The 15,885-nt window shown below is 35.4% G+C and overlaps 2 protein-coding genes across 2 annotated transcripts; one reads left to right on the plus strand and one right to left on the minus strand.

Moving 5' to 3' along the window:
- The first annotated feature begins 305 nt into the window (after nt 1–305).
- Nucleotides 306–2,184, plus strand: LOC129746086 (putative steroid dehydrogenase 4). The gene is made up of 2 exons (XM_055739547.1): nt 306–1,475; nt 1,967–2,184. Exons 1-2 carry the CDS (start codon nt 627–629, stop codon nt 2,057–2,059), a joined length of 942 nt encoding a protein of 313 aa, XP_055595522.1. The 5' UTR covers nt 306–626; the 3' UTR covers nt 2,060–2,184.
- Nucleotides 2,184–13,866, minus strand: LOC129746087 (hydroxysteroid dehydrogenase-like protein 1). The gene is made up of 4 exons (XM_055739548.1): nt 13,558–13,866; nt 13,260–13,493; nt 12,749–13,197; nt 2,184–2,490 (listed from the first exon to the last, which is right to left on the minus strand). Exons 1-4 carry the CDS (start codon nt 13,697–13,699, stop codon nt 2,404–2,406), a joined length of 912 nt encoding a protein of 303 aa, XP_055595523.1. The 5' UTR covers nt 13,700–13,866; the 3' UTR covers nt 2,184–2,403.
- Between the last annotated feature and the right edge of the window lie 2,019 nt (nt 13,867–15,885).

The raw sequence follows: 15,885 nt of genomic DNA on the forward strand, positions 1-15,885 counted from the left end.
ACTTTCTATTTTCTAGAAACGATCGTTAATCAACGTGTTGAATCGTTAATTTGTAACTCAACCGCCATCAATCAACACGGTACGAGTGCTGTTCAAAGTCCACTAGCTTTACGGTGCGCATTTTAAAATGAATCACTTACAGTTACTTCCAGTTTCCCCACATCGGCATCCGCGGACTTATCGAGTGCTTAAATCTACTAATAACTGCTACTAATCACCGGATTGCCTCCGATCGAACCCAACTGAGAGAGTTCGGTTCCTGAAATCGGTGCTCCAGGAGCGCACACTGAGAGCTAGAAACTAGTAATTGCCGGGTTCAGTCGTGGGCGGGTCATGATTTACGTCGTACATGGCGGTTTGAAGTCTCGAATCACGTCATACAGCACCAGCATCCTGCCGATCGTGTCGTCGTCGTCGCCAAAACATTCTAGTTAATCGATGTTCTAGCTCACTAGTCAATGGCACAGACAGAGTTCTGTCCTTATCAACAATTCGAACCGGTTATGGATTAACCTTAGTTGAACCGGGCACTGTCTAAGCGCGTTTTCAATTGTTGTACCCAGTGTGTAGTACAGATTTTCAAGTGCATCAGTAAGGATCATTGAATCGAATCAGTCCTAGTTGAGATGTTGTTTGTCGCGGGAAGTTCATTGGCCATTTTTTTCGGCTATGTAGGCCTGTACGCGTGTGCTCAGTTCTTGATCAAGACGCTTTACTCGCCGGTGCAAATCGTTTGGAGCACACTTTTCGGAAGCCGGAAGTCGCTGAGTGAACGCTATGGAGCCTGGGCAGTGATAACGGGATCCTCGGATGGAATCGGACGGGAGTATTCGTTGAATCTGGCCCGGCAGGGAATGAATGTTATGCTGATATCGCGAACCGAGTCTAAGTTGATTAAGCTGGCCGAGGAAATTTGCGCCGAGTGTAACGTCCAGGTGCGATGGATGGTTGTGGACTTTGCTGAGGGCAATGCTGTTTATGAACGGATTCAAAAGGAACTGTCAACTTTGGAAGTCGGAATTCTCGTCAACAATGTTGGAATGGTTCATAAAAACCCAGCTTCTATCGATGAGTTGGAGATTCATGAGTTGGACCAAACACTAACGGTCAATCTGCAGCCAACCTTGCGCTTAATCCACATGATACTTCCGGAAATGAAGCGCCGTCGTCGGGGGATGATCGTTAACATGAGTTCGACTTCCGCATTCTTGACTGTCCCGTATCTGTCGGTTTATTCCGCCTCCAAAGCATTCATTCAGCACCTGACCCATAGTATGGAGTTCGAGCTGCAAGGAACCGGAGTCGAGGTTCAACGAGTCAGCCCATTTTTTGTCGATACAAACATGACCAAATCGTATCACACGAATCCAGTGTGGGCGTTGCTTTCGACTGATGTCAAGCCCTACGGGAAAGCTGCCGCTTGGCTGATCGGAAAAACATCACAAACAATGGGCCACTGGTTTCACGCACTTCAGGTGATGGCCAAATTATAGTGGAAAAGTGTTATAATGTTATAATGTTATAATGTTATAATGTTATAATGTTATAATGTTATAATGTTATAATGTTATAATGTTATAATGTTATAATGTTATAATGTTATAATGTTATAATGTTATAATGTTATAATGTTATAATGTTATAATGTTATAATGTTATAATGTTATAATGTTATAATGTTATAATGTTATAATGTTATAATGTTATAATGTTATAATGTTATAATGTTATAATGTTATAATGTTATAATGTTATAATGTTATAATGTTATAATGTTATAATGTTATAATGTTATAATGTTATAATGTTATAATGTTATAATGTTATAATGTTATAATGTTATAATGTTATAATGTTATAATGTTATAATGTTATAATGTTATAATGTTATAATGTTATAATGTTATAATGTTATAATATTATAATGTGATAATTTCATAATTTATAAAATGTTATTCATTTCCAGATAACCATCATCAGGATGATTCCAGAATGGGTCTCAACGATAACAATTGGTTTGGCTTTGAGATTCATTAAAACAAAGTCAAATAAAGGGTAAAGTTGGAATGAATCTTAAATAAGTGAGGAAAAGGGATTATTTTCTCAGTTTTATTAGCTGAAAATAAATGTACGACGATCTCTAATCAGAATATCAGATAATATTCCAAATAAAACAGTTGAAATAAACGGTATAATTCTATAAAAAAAATGTTTATTTGTTTCCATATCTAGAAAAGTACAATTATTTAAAGGTGAAATTCGAAACGAAATTTCTATATCTCATTTGTATTCAATGGGCTTTGTACATCGCGTTGTTACAATTTCGACACTTCCAAACCGGTTTGATTCAGTGATGAAGAAGGAATAAATAAGGGTAGAAAAAACAACATACGGAAACAGCTGCTATTGCTTTGGTTTGATCAACATTCGCATCCACATGGTTTGAATCTTGATGGCGATAAACAAGGGGAAGACCCGCGTTAAGGTGTACTGAAATGAAATAAAAACAAATAATAAGAAAGTTTATGAATCTTTTACATAAAATTAATTATTAATCCGTCAAAGTTGTAAAATATGACTTTTGAAATTTTTTTCAAAAGACTCCTGATACAATGGGTTTCTAGCGAGGTATTGCATTACTACTTTTTAAGTAATACTTCACTTTTTTTCCTTATTTTATAGGAATTTAACCCATTAAGGTCATTCTTCCTCGTCGTAATACTTCACGAGGCACAAGCAGTGGTGTCAATTGAATTTATTGTTATTCAATGCCAAAAGACATGCACCTGTTAAACAGCTAATAACTTTTTTGCCTAATAAGATACGTAGTTATGGCCTACGACAAAGTTGTTCAGCGGAAAATTTCTTTTACACTGAACCTCAAAAATACCCAAACATGAGAACTTTCCCCGCCAACCCGTATGAAACTCCCTCCCTACAGGTTTGGCTATTGGTGGCTTAACACAAAGTTAAGCTCTTAAAGGAGAACTTATCCCCCAAACTCTAATACCGCAATAAAAAGGAAATCAAAACAAAAATATTTACTGCAGGTACGAGAATCACACCCATACCTGCAATGGCACTGCGATTACCATCCCAGGATGCTAACCGCTCGACCACCGAGGAATTGTTGAGAGAGTCAACTACATCATCGTATATGCGAGACTTTCTGCGAATGAAGCGGGAATAAAAGTTATCCCCCAAAAAAAACAGTTCTCCGCTTTGAACTTACCTCCCAAACCTAAATCTGCCACGATGAGGTAATAGAATCAGATTCGCTTACATCAAAAACCCCCCCCCCCCAAAAAAAAGTTCTCCGCTTGAAGGACAAGTTTGGCTTATTTTCAAGCTGTGATTTTTTCACAAGCTTGACTTGTCAATATCAAACTCAGGTTTGGCGGGTGGCAGTTCTCAAGTTTGGGTATTTTCGATTTTCAGTGTACAGAAATTATAAATTGGCACAAAAACCATTAGCAAGCTCGGTTCCTCAGAAGAAACAACTCGATTTTTTTGTCGATTGCACTTACACAAGATTGGTTAACAAGATCCAAAAGTTCAAGTGGTCGAATGATATGGTGGTGGTGATATAAAAATTTAAAAATCATTTAAAACAGCTTGTCTATGCCTAATAGTTGCACAGGCAAAATTTACATCGTGCCTAATATTGTCCGATTTTTTCCAATGGTTGAACATTTTAAAAATCTTCTTAAGGCTCAGCTACTACATATTCAAAGAGGCTGATATTTGTTACGAAAGCTTATGATGAGAAATTCTAGTTCAAATGAAATCCAATTGGGAGGCGGCCCCTTTTGAGGGGGGTTCTTCCATATAAACCGTTCACACAATGGGAAAATTTTGACCCAAAATCGAAAAAAAAATCACGAAGCCGCCAATTTGAAAGTCTGGAATAGCTTTTATCACACGTTAAATTTCATCAGAAACTCAAATCTGCCGCTGAATTTAACCGGAGCCATCTGAGTGAAGTGTTATTTGACCTTATTTGTCCAGAATTGAGATTTTTCTATATATATATATATATATCCTACCAACATAAAATTGTGTTTCATTGAAATCCCAAAGAAGGAACTGAAAGGTATTCAAAACTTTTTTCAAGTGCCCATTTACGGGTGAAAGGATAAAAGGACGCGATATGTTTTGCCCCTCTTTACCCTTATGAAGAAAATGGGATTTCAAAAAATAATTGCTTTAGGACTTTTACATAGGATTTTTACATAATGAATATCAATTTAAAGCTGAAAAATGGACTCAACCACGCCAAACTTTCAGATCGTTCGTCTGATTTATTGAATATATCTTTTCAAAAAGTTTATTTATTTTGAATATCGTTTTCATGAAAGTGGGATTATTTGTAATAAATGTAACCTCTGAAGCATGTCATAAATCTTCAAGAAACATTCATTTCACATTGCAATCCTTCCCATCAATTTTCTGGCTGAAAAACTGTTTGATCAAATTAAGTTTCAAGAAGTTATGACAGTTTATTTTTCTGTTGACATGAAATACAGTTCTTTTAAATTTTTCGTCTCGAAACTTGAGAAACAGGATTTTTAGAACAAAGTATATATACTTTGTATAAAATGTTGAGTGAATGGTCGGGATAAAAGATTTCAAAATAAATCTGATAAAAAAGTAGTCCCTCAAAGCCAAAGAAGTTTAAGTGACTTTGACACTTTTCGGACATTGCAAGTTGTCCGACTTTTTAATACATAAAGCTTAGTTCTTTTAGAAATGTGACACTTTCTTTTGCTAATAGCTCGTTTACTAGTATTCGGACATTCAAAATTTTGACAGCATTTTGTCGCCTGTAAAAAGTACTATCCGACCTATTTTTTTTTCAAAATTTAAAATTTTTTGAAATATTTACGATGCAAGAGAAAAAGAAAAAAATAATTTTGCACAGTTTCCTTCAAAATCCATCATTATCAAATTGATAGCCGACAAAACCGTTGATTATTCGAAGAACTACTGTGTGTGAGTGGTGGAAAAGTATGGAAATACTGTCAAAAATGTCCACAAAGTTCAAATCAACCATTGGAGTGAAGCATATGATCGGCAACTTCGGCTAAGGGTCATCAGTGAAGTCAAGTCTCATATCAGCATTTTTAATTTTCAATAAGCCAAAAACTAAGGGTAGATCGCTGAAACTCCAAAAAAAAAAATTTCTCCGATAAGCTTAAAGTGTTGCCTCTTAATGAGTCATTCAAACCTAACCTCAAACAAAATTTTTTTGCTAGATCCACAGCTCGTAAGCTGTATATCTGGTTCCGAAGCTATGGGACAGATGATTTCTGATGAACGACAAAACTTATGAAATACCCTATTTTAAACAAATTCCAGCGTTAGAATCCTATACCACGTCTTCTCATGGCAAGGTCCCGAGTATATTAAAGTATGTATTTGCTGGTTATTTTGTATAAAATATAATGATTTGCCAGAATTTGGCTCCTGTGGAAAAAAACAACAATTTTCAAAACGAAAACTATGATTTTCACTCTTTTCAAAAGCCTAAAAATAGTAATCTTTTATGTACCTTCGCAACCTACGATCTATACTAACCGATTATACTTAAAGTTCAATCTCCTCATGGTTTAACTTCGTTATTGCCAGATTTTGCCAGCAGAAATTCCATTAAAAACGCACAAAAAGTGGCTCAAAAATAATCAAATTTGTTAATTTTGAAACAGCTGTATCCACTAAAGTGGCCTCAGTTTCTTTTAAAAGAGAAGTATTGGTTCGAAAAGTATCAGAAATTGAAGGAGGGGATGTAGCCACCTAAAATACAGATTAGACGAAGTATTAGATTGAAAAACTGATCATTATCATGACTAAAAAAAGCGTGCGCTGGCCGAAGGGAGGTAGAAAGAATAAAGTAGAATTTATTCTTACAAAAAAACGATAAATAATTTTTTTCAAATTTTTTCATGAATTATCATAAGATTACCTTCATTTCCTTCATAGAAGGTATTTAGATCAAACGAAAGGTTTTTGAGATACACGTATTCGTAACTGTCCCGTTTCTAAAAGAACTAAGCTTTAGATATGTTTTTCTACGAAATTCATAATCTCATTATTTTAATTTAAATATTTGAAGATAGAAAAAATATTTTCATAGAAATATGTAGTGCCTTTGAATAAATGTAAAAATATGGAAACTCTGAGTGGAAAGCAGTTAATTAGGAAACAGAAATTACTTGAATTAATATTTAAACGTAAATATCCACTTATTTACCAAAAAATGTCATATTAAAAGACAATTCGAGTTTTTTTTTCACTTGCATGTAATCAATGAACGTGTTCAATTTTTTTATGGAAATCTGTATGCAAGAAAAAAATGCAAATAAAATCATTCAGAAAATTCAAATAAGCTTGAAAGGAAGTTTTTCTTTGATAAGATACTCATTTTACCTATTGTTGAGCTACTTTTTTTTGGCAACATGAGGAGATGCAAAGTATTTCACGAAAAAAGTTATAACCATTTAAAAAAAAAACCAAATCCATTGAAAAGTATTGTAAAATTGCAGGTTTTGTTTGCTGGAACTTTCAATAATTTTTGACATGGTTTCGCGAAGGTAAATCAACAAACTCATTGGCTATGAAAAGCAGTTCATTGCGGTTTTTATTTCCATCCTACGGTAAAACAGCTTTCAAATTAGCAAACAAAAACACATTTTTTTTTGATGTTTTGTATGACAGCGAATATCATTTCTGAAGTACAATTTAGGATTTGTTTTTGTTCACATGAAATGTATTTCAAGAACCAAAAAATATTTCAAAAATCAGAAAATAAAGTTTTTGAATTTTTAATACATGGTGATTTCCAAATGAAAATTTTCATTTCTCGTACAAATCAAAACACGTTGTGCTAATTCAGGACTAATTTATTGAGTTCTGAATTTTCCAAAAATTTTATTGCTATTTTTGGCAGTAAAAACATGTAAAAAAAGTTTTTGGAGATATACAAATTAATAAATTTGAAATTTCCATACAAATCTTGCAGTGGACTTATGTACAACAATGGGAAAGAATGAGATTGAGCGGACCAATTGTTGCACGATTCGATATTTTCTCTGGTTATGTATGGATCGTAATTTTTTTCCAAAACCATGGTGTTAAAATTGTCCAATAAACGTTTCGTGAAGAAACCCGATACGAAAAATGCTTTGTTCTGACGCAAAACCTTATTTGCCGTGGAAGGAATCTTAGGGTTTTGTTTAATAATTAGCACAAAAATCGTGCGAAAAAAACATGCAAAATTAACAATTCACATGATTCAGTATAATTTTCGGGAAAAAGTTTAAAAACAGCTGAAATATTGACAATTTAAGTCATGCTGTGCAACAATGGCCGAAACGTCAAAAGAATTGTTTTTATTGAATTTCAAATTCACCGAAAAGCATCAACTAGAAAAGCCAATAACAATGGGTAAGGGGACAACGATTAGCAAATCACCCTAGACAAAGTTAGGTATAGGATCAGGGATTTTGGCGCAGATAGAAAGGAGTGTAGCCAACGTTGAACGCCAGAATACTAAACTCGTACGAACCACCTTACGATTTGGTCGTTTTTGTCGCCCAGTCCCACTCAATTTCGGAACGAACAAGCAGCTGCTAGTGTCAGGTTGCCAGATTGCCCGGTTTTATCCGGGCTTTCCCGGATTTTTATCACAAAATTTGGGAAATGTCCGGTCCGGTCCGGTTGCCTGGAATTTATTGAACAAAAGCCCGGATTTATTCAATTTATTCTCCAAATCAATTAAATAAAACAAATTGTGTTGTTAAAAATTTTATTGCGCTTCCAAAACTGAATTTTTGAGCAAGTTTAATTAAACGATTTAAAATCTGCTTTTGAGTTTTGAGTTAAGATGTGTTCGTCTCGGATACATGCAGAAAAAAATCTGGAAACGTATGTAATATGACTGACTTATGAATGTTCGGAAGTTTAACACATTTTTATTTATCATTTTTTTTGAAAAGTATTGCCACGGTCATATAAATTCACCCCTAGAATTGATATGAAATTATCTTTCTGGTGAATATAAACTTATTACGGAAATCCCGCGTTTATAAAATCTCAATCAAATGTAACGTTGAATTTAAGTCTTAGAAAATCTGAGAAATTGCAAATTTTCAAAAGGTTCGAAAAACAGCTAACTTGGAAAATTCGTAAAAAATTCTTTGTTTCGTATTTTGAAAATCTAAAAGTGAATAAATGAGCCAAATTGTGTCAACTTTCCAAACCTCTTTTCAAAATTTATCTGGTGTGAATTGAACAATTTTGACGATTAATTGATTGGAAAGCACGGGTTTTCCCGTAATTTTTTTTACATTTTTTTTGTGGTCATGATCTTAGAAAATTTCAAAAAAATATATCCTGAGCTTTCTTGGACACAAAGTGAAATATTTTTAGAGCATTCTGCAGCTGATCGACAGTCTTTTTCCCATAGCTTGTTTTTCGGATTTTTTTTTTCTAAGGCTTTGAATAACGGAAAACTCAAATGTTGTAGCTTAATATTGTCTGACAAACATATTTGAGTAACATTAAGAGGTTTTCAGGACTGAATGTTTTTTTTTTAAATCGGTTGGGAAACAAAATGAAATGTTGGTTTTAGTCAGGAGTGTCAAATTAACACTCCAGGTACTGTTACGGGTAAAAAATTAAGGGATATATGAGGATTAATGTACCGGTTTTTATAACTCAAATTTTAGGTTTTTTTTGTTTATTTGATTATAATTTTCATAGAACATACTTGGCCTCTCAAAAAGCTCAGTTCATCATAAATTTGCGCTTCGGGTCATATTAGCCCATATGACGTCTTCAGAACAAAAGGGCTAAAAGTGTCAACAAAATTTTCAAATAGATAGGTTTGATAACAACAGCAAATCTGAATATTCAATTATATGAGGCCAAGTTCATCTAGGGTTACCATATTCCGTAACATCAAAAAGAGTACATTGAGATCATCTTTTCAAAAAGTCATGAGAAAAGTTATACAGTAAAACCCTGCATGTCCGAACTCTGAGGCTTCTGGGCTATTCTGAGCTTCTGGGCTATTTGAGCCACCAGGTTCATACAAAATCTATATTTACCGAGCTGTGCGCCCGGATGGTATGCAAACCAGAAGGAAAAGGATGTATTTTTCTTGTTATCCTTATACCTTTTAAGGCCTTTAGGTTCAATGAGGAGTTTTAATATGTTTTACAATATTTGGAGCATAGGTCTCTACTCTACTCTACTCTCTACTCATTCTCGGAGCGTTAAAGTGGAGTGAATGACCTCCAGATTTCAAACGCGTGAAGAACTTGAGTAAAGGAGCGTAACCCGTTTTATGTGACGTACAGGGCCTCTCAGGAAATACATCCGTAATTTAAGAATTTTTTAGTTTGTGCTTAGTTTCGTCACTCCTTTTCCAAGCCTTAATTCGTTTGATGAATTTCCAAATAGAAGTTGAAACACGTTTTCTTATCTGTTGAGGTTATATTGTTATTTATTTTTTGCCATTTCAGCGAGTTATAAAATTCAAAGTAGAATTGAATAATGTAGAGTGATGCTTTGGGTAGAAGAAATTGAACAGCCGGTGAAATGTGAGCAGGGCTTCTGTTTTTGTAAAAAGCTTTTGAACTAACTGCGTGATTCTTTGCCGCTCGCCGTTTCAACGTTGATACGAAGCGATGAAAAAACTCATCGCATTCCTACCCAAATTGTAACACGGATGGGTCGAACACATGAAATGGTGTTCGATTCGGCAAAAAATCACCCAATCAGGGCTCACATGTGTTGTTTCTGTTGTTGAGTTTGTATATTTATTCCTGTACTACTCTTCTTAGGGGTTTGTACTGTTACGCTGTACTGCCCTTCTCCGGGGTTTCAACATTTATTCCTGTACTGCCCCTCCCAGAAGTTTTTATTTTTATTCTTGTACTACCCCTCTAAGGGGTTTGAACCTTTAGTTCTGTACTACCCAACCCCCTGGCAACTTGACGTTTCCCAGACAAATTGCGTGTGCCAGTTTTTTATGGTTCTCTGGTTCTGTCAAATCGAAAATCAAGCGACTTAACCTGTCGGAAGGACGCATATTGAAATTTGTTTTCTTTTAATTGATTTAACAAATGAACACACCATTCGAATTAAAAATTTAGCTTAGTTATGTCAAGTGAATCTTTTTTCGAAAGTTCAGTTGAAGCAAACGATACACAGACGTAAATCTGTGTTTCCTTCATTGTGTCTTGAACTTCTGGACTGATCAAAATAATTCACTGATTTACGGCAGTTTTTTGGGACAAGCCCTTCCATCGAAATTATTGAGGACAATCGTACACAATAAAAGTAAAACAGAACATTACCACATCACAATCATCAAGTGATTTTCATAAACTGCGATACATATGAAAACTTTAGAATAACAAAACTTTCACGTTATAGCAGAACCTTTACCCGTTTTATGGAAAAACTGTTCCTGTACAATAAATAAACAGGTACAACGTGGAATGAGAATAATAATTTCGGTTTTAATATTTTTTCATTCATTCGAAAGATATGAATTTGCCTGATTCGCACCGTATTTTATGATGTGCCCTTTCCATACGCATGGCTCTAAAAGTACGTAAACAAGCGGCACACGTGTGACATCTGCGATTTTTTATCAGGCGCACGAAACTCACCAGAACTGTCTAGTTGCCAGGGGGTTGGTACTACCCTTCCCCAAGGTTTGTACCTTTATTTCTGTTCTGCCCCTCTCAGGGTTTTGTATCTTTATTCCTGTACTGCTCCTCTCTGGGGTTTGTACATTTATTCCTGTACTGCCCCTCTCAAGGGTTTGAACCTTTATTTCGATACTGTCCCTTTCCAGGGTTCGTACTTTTATTCCTGTACTGCCCCTCTCAGGGTTTTGTGCCTTTATTCCTGTACTGCCCTTCTCAGGCTTTTGTACCTTTATTCCTGTACTGCCCCTCTCAAGGGTTTGTACCTTTATTTCGGTACTGCCCCTATCCGGGGTTTGTTCCTTTTTGTCCTGTACTGCCCTTTTCAGGGGTTTGTACTTTTATTCCTGTACTGCCCTTCTCAGGGTTTTGTACCTTTATTCCTGTATTGCACCTCTCAGGGAATTGTACTTTTATTACTGTACTGCCGCTCTCAAGAGTTTGAACCTTTATTTCTGCACTACACTTCTCAAAGGTTTGTACTTTATTTCTGTACTGCCCTTTCAGGTTTTTGTACCTTTATTCCTGTACTGCACGTCTCAGAGGTATGTACACTTATTCCTGTACTGCCCCTCTAAGGGATTTGAACCTTTATTCCTATCCAGGGTTTGTACTTTTATTCCTGTATTGCCGCTCTAAGGGGTTTGTATCTTAATTCGTGTACTGCCCTTCTCAGTGGTTTGTAACTTTATTCCTGTAATGCCCCTCTCAGGTGGCTTAATCGTCTATCAAGATGTTTCTCCATGCCGCACTATCTTTACCTTAAACATCCAGCGTGAAGATTTGTGGAGGGGTGGCGTACAGCCTGATTCATTTTAAAGTAGGAAATTCTCAAAAGTGTACATTGAGATTTTGATGCTTGTTCCCAGCACCTTTCATTTGATTGATTTTTAATATGGATTATTTCGAACCAATCACGGAGTGCAAACATTATGCCATTGGCCAGGCATACCATAGTTGACAGCAAGCTCAAGCTCAACTGTTCGGGCGTGTTAACAAAATCGAAAGATTCATATGTAGAGGAGAATGACCATACTTGATACCTCAACTATATCTCGAATCTGAAATGTCTTACAAAAATCAAATTTTCGAAAAAAATTCGCCTTATAGAATAAAGCAATATCCCTCTTGATTTTTTTTACATTTTGTTACGTCCTACTACTTACTTATAACTAACTTTTATTTACTTTGTTTGAAAAATTTATCAAAATGTGTTTTGAAGATCTTTTTTAAGCACTTTAAAATGTTTCCCAAACGAAAAAATAGGTATAAAAATATTTATTATAATCGGCAGAGTAAAATGAACTTCTTAATACCATATTTTTAAAACAAAAGTAAACTTTCAAATTTTCAATTTTTTAAAGAAAAAGTTTCCCAAAATATATGATATGGGTTCAATTGACCCCTCGAGTGTAAAAAGGTATATTTGTCGTCTGAATATATATTGATCATTGCTAAGCACGAGATTTAAATATTTATCCAATGACCAATATCTACCCAACAATTTTCTGATAAAAACGATTCAAAAAAGTGCATCCATCTGAAAATTAGAAAATTGCGCCTTTCAGTATGCAATGAATATAGGGTAGGAAACAAACTTTCAGATTTTTTAGGTCTGACACTTATAAACTGTGAAATGATAACTAATATGACCTAAAAAGTCATTGGAACTTGTTTCTTTAGATATTGCTTTATTTTTCCCAAAGCTGGACATCCTGATCAATGGATCAAGTCTGCTTTAATAAAGGACCATCTCCTTCAATTTTCAAAATATCACTATTTTTTTAGTCCCACGCAAACGTTTCTAGTTCATCTACGGGTTAATGAATCGATCTAATTAATGCAGTACATAAACTTGAAATTATACGCTGTCAGAAAATGCAAAAGACTGCGATCTACAATATTTTTTTTTCAAAAAGATAAGTTAGAAATAAGGAAAAGGGATCAACAATGGGGATATTCTCCCCTATATTTTTATCATTTAGTTCTACCAGGAAGTAGCTATTTTAAAACTTTCTTAGAACACTCACCTGCAATCCATGATACCAATAGCCAGTGGTCCATCCAGTTGTTCCAATCGTATACGCCACGTGTTTCCCATATCGGTCGACCGGAGTGGCAAACAGCTTATGGAAAGTCCTAGTCTTGTGTTCCTCGATCATGTTTGTGTCCACAAACATCGGAATCACCAGCTGAACTTCAACGCCCGTTCCCTCAAGCTCTTCCTGCAATGCCTGGCTAAAACTGTTGATGAACGCCTTGGTCGATCCATAGAGATTCACCAAAGCCCAGGGAACCCGAGCGCCACCCGAGGAAACGTTGATGATTAGCCCACGCTCTCGAAGTTTCATCCCCGGAAGCACAATGTGGGTCATCATCATGGTCGACGTTATGTTAACGGCTATACCCTGCTCCATTTCCTCTTTATACAGAGTGTCGAATGGAATGGGGAGACGAACATTCATTCCAACGTTGTTGACTGCAAAAATCACCATTTTGTTACACCGAAAACCATAACGAATACTAATTCCTGTTAATTACCCAAGATTCCGATATCCAACTGTTTGATTGCATTTTCAATCAACTCGTACAGCCGCCAGCCCTCGGTAAAATCTGTCACCATCCATTGAACTTCAACCCCGTAGCTCGTTTTTATTTCATCAGCTAGCCTTTTCAGCTTCTGTTCCGATCGGGCCAGTAGGAATATATTTAGCCCTTTCTTAGCAAGCCGTAGCGCGTACTGTTTTCCAATTCCATCCGTAGGTCCAGTAATCACTAGGCACAAAATAGACACATATTCACATGATCATTCAACTAGTAATCTCAAACTCTCGTTTACCTGCCCATTTTCCATAGCGCACACTCAGCGGTTTTCCATCGGAGAAAATCCAACCGCACAACATGCTGGCCGGAGATCTCAGGCTTTCGTATAAAAATATCACCAAGGCATAAATGCCAACCATTTCCAAAAAACTAACCATTTTCTCCGACCAAAACTTTCCCGAAGTTCTACTTCCGACTTTGGAGCTTCCGACAAAACGAAGAAAAAGATCTGTTGCTAACCATCACCTGATTAGGAATGGGTCCTCGGTTCTGGACTGCTAGAGTGAAATGAGCATTTTTTTTCCTTACTTATTAGCTTCCAGCGACTAACTATACACGCGCCAATGACTGATTCAATCGTCACCGGAAAAATCCGCACATTGTTTCCTGGTTATGGGGTGTCGCTGTCGTTTGTCGTTGTATTGCAATATGCGCGAGTGGAAGAAAACACTGATTGGGTACAGTGGGGTGAAATGCATTCCTTCAGAGAAATGTTAATGAAAATTCTCTGTCATAACGGAAATTTTTTATCTAGCAAAACTTTTCCTGTGAGTAAGAATAGAAATATTGGGAAAATTTAATTTTGGGCTTTTAAAATTGGAGCTAAATTTAGTCAGTATAAGACTTAGAAGGATTTCTTATTGAGTTAAAAATCCTCATAAAACTGTACACACACAAATCTTTCACTGCCTCGCTATTGTATAGGTAGTTTTCAAAATAATAATAGTAAGGCTATGCTCATTTAATATCCGGACACTTCATTTCGGTGATAGCTACGTTACTAGAGCTCGCAAAAATTTAGCAGTATTGTGTTGGTTATGAAATGGACTATTTTGGCTATTTTTTTTCAGATTTGTACGTTAACGTGTGTTAGAGATATTTACGATGCAAAAAGACATGGTAAAACTAATGTTGCACAATCGCCTCGAAAATTCTTCATTGTCGACTTGAAAACTCAGGAACTGTTAGATTTTTCTAAATTTTTTTTTATCCAAATGGTTAAGAAGTATAAGGAGCCATTCTAGAATGCTCACGAAGTTCAAACTAAGCATCGGAGTGGAACCCTTGATCTCAACTTTGGTAAAAAGTCTATGGTTATTGGGGATAACTCAATGCAGAACCCTTAACTATGCAGTAAATCCGTTCCCGGCAGGTAAAAAGTGTTGCCTAACTAGTAGACACCAAGTTTATCACTAAAAGTGAGCAATCTGTTCAACCGGTTTTTACGTAATGTGACAGATGTGTTCTGATGGACCGGGAAATTGATGTTAAAACCGAATTTAAGAGGTCAAATTCTTCGAGATGCCTACTCATGAAAAGGTTCCAACCAGATTCCAATTGGTTTTTCAAGGTGAATTAGTGTAAAATATCATTATTTTGCAAAGGTTTTGCTTCTGTGGTGAAAATAACAGATCGAAACATGGCTAAATAGACTCCATAGAAAGTTTTCCGATCAAATGAATAGTTTTTAAAATACGCACGTTTGTAACTGCCCAGCTTCTAAATGATCATAGCCTTTATATTGGAATAACCTTATTAACTGAAAAACACCCGTTCTATCTTCAAACTGTAAAATTAATAAAATTAGTTGAATACGACATTAAAAATAAACAGACTTAATTTTGGACAAGAACGATAAGAATAAGATAAGATAAAGGTGTAATATTAAGGTACATTTAAAAATCTTTCAAAGCTTAGTTAATTTAGAAATCGGATAGTTAAGAATACGTGTACCTAATAAATCATTCGTTTGGTCGAAATACTTTTTGTGGAGGGAATAAAGGTTATGTTATGTCAAAAATCAGTATCGCATGACATAGACATGTTAGTAGTATCAAAGTCGGCTGATATTGGCTGTCTGAAACAGATAACTTGCAGCTCTGACTGTAAGAGATAGACGAATGGTGTTATTTAAGCATCGCAATGAACTCAAAACATGACAAACCGATAAAAATTTGACTTTTTCACGAGAAATGCGAGTGTTCTCTTTCACAGGACACAGCAATGTGTGATATTGTATTGAAAATTAACAAATTTTGGATTTTATTTTCGAGTTGAAAAAATTACCCATCTCCCATGATTTTACAATCGAATATTTGATACTTGAAATTGTTCAGGAATCCAAGAGATCAAGAAATAAAGATTGCTTATCAATTCAATTTCCAGATTTGAAATTATTAATCAAAATTAGTTTGTATTAACAGCTCAGCTGCAAGTCACAAATAGAAAGTAGAATTCTAGTTTTGTTTTCGTATAATTATATTTAAAAAAATTATCGACATAAATTTCATTATTACATTGATTCTTCATGAAAAATATTTGCTGTTAAAAAACATGTTCCTGA

This window comes from Uranotaenia lowii, chromosome 2 (genome assembly GCF_029784155.1).
Source record: "Uranotaenia lowii strain MFRU-FL chromosome 2, ASM2978415v1, whole genome shotgun sequence".
Classification (NCBI taxonomy): Eukaryota; Metazoa; Arthropoda; class Insecta; order Diptera; family Culicidae; genus Uranotaenia; species Uranotaenia lowii.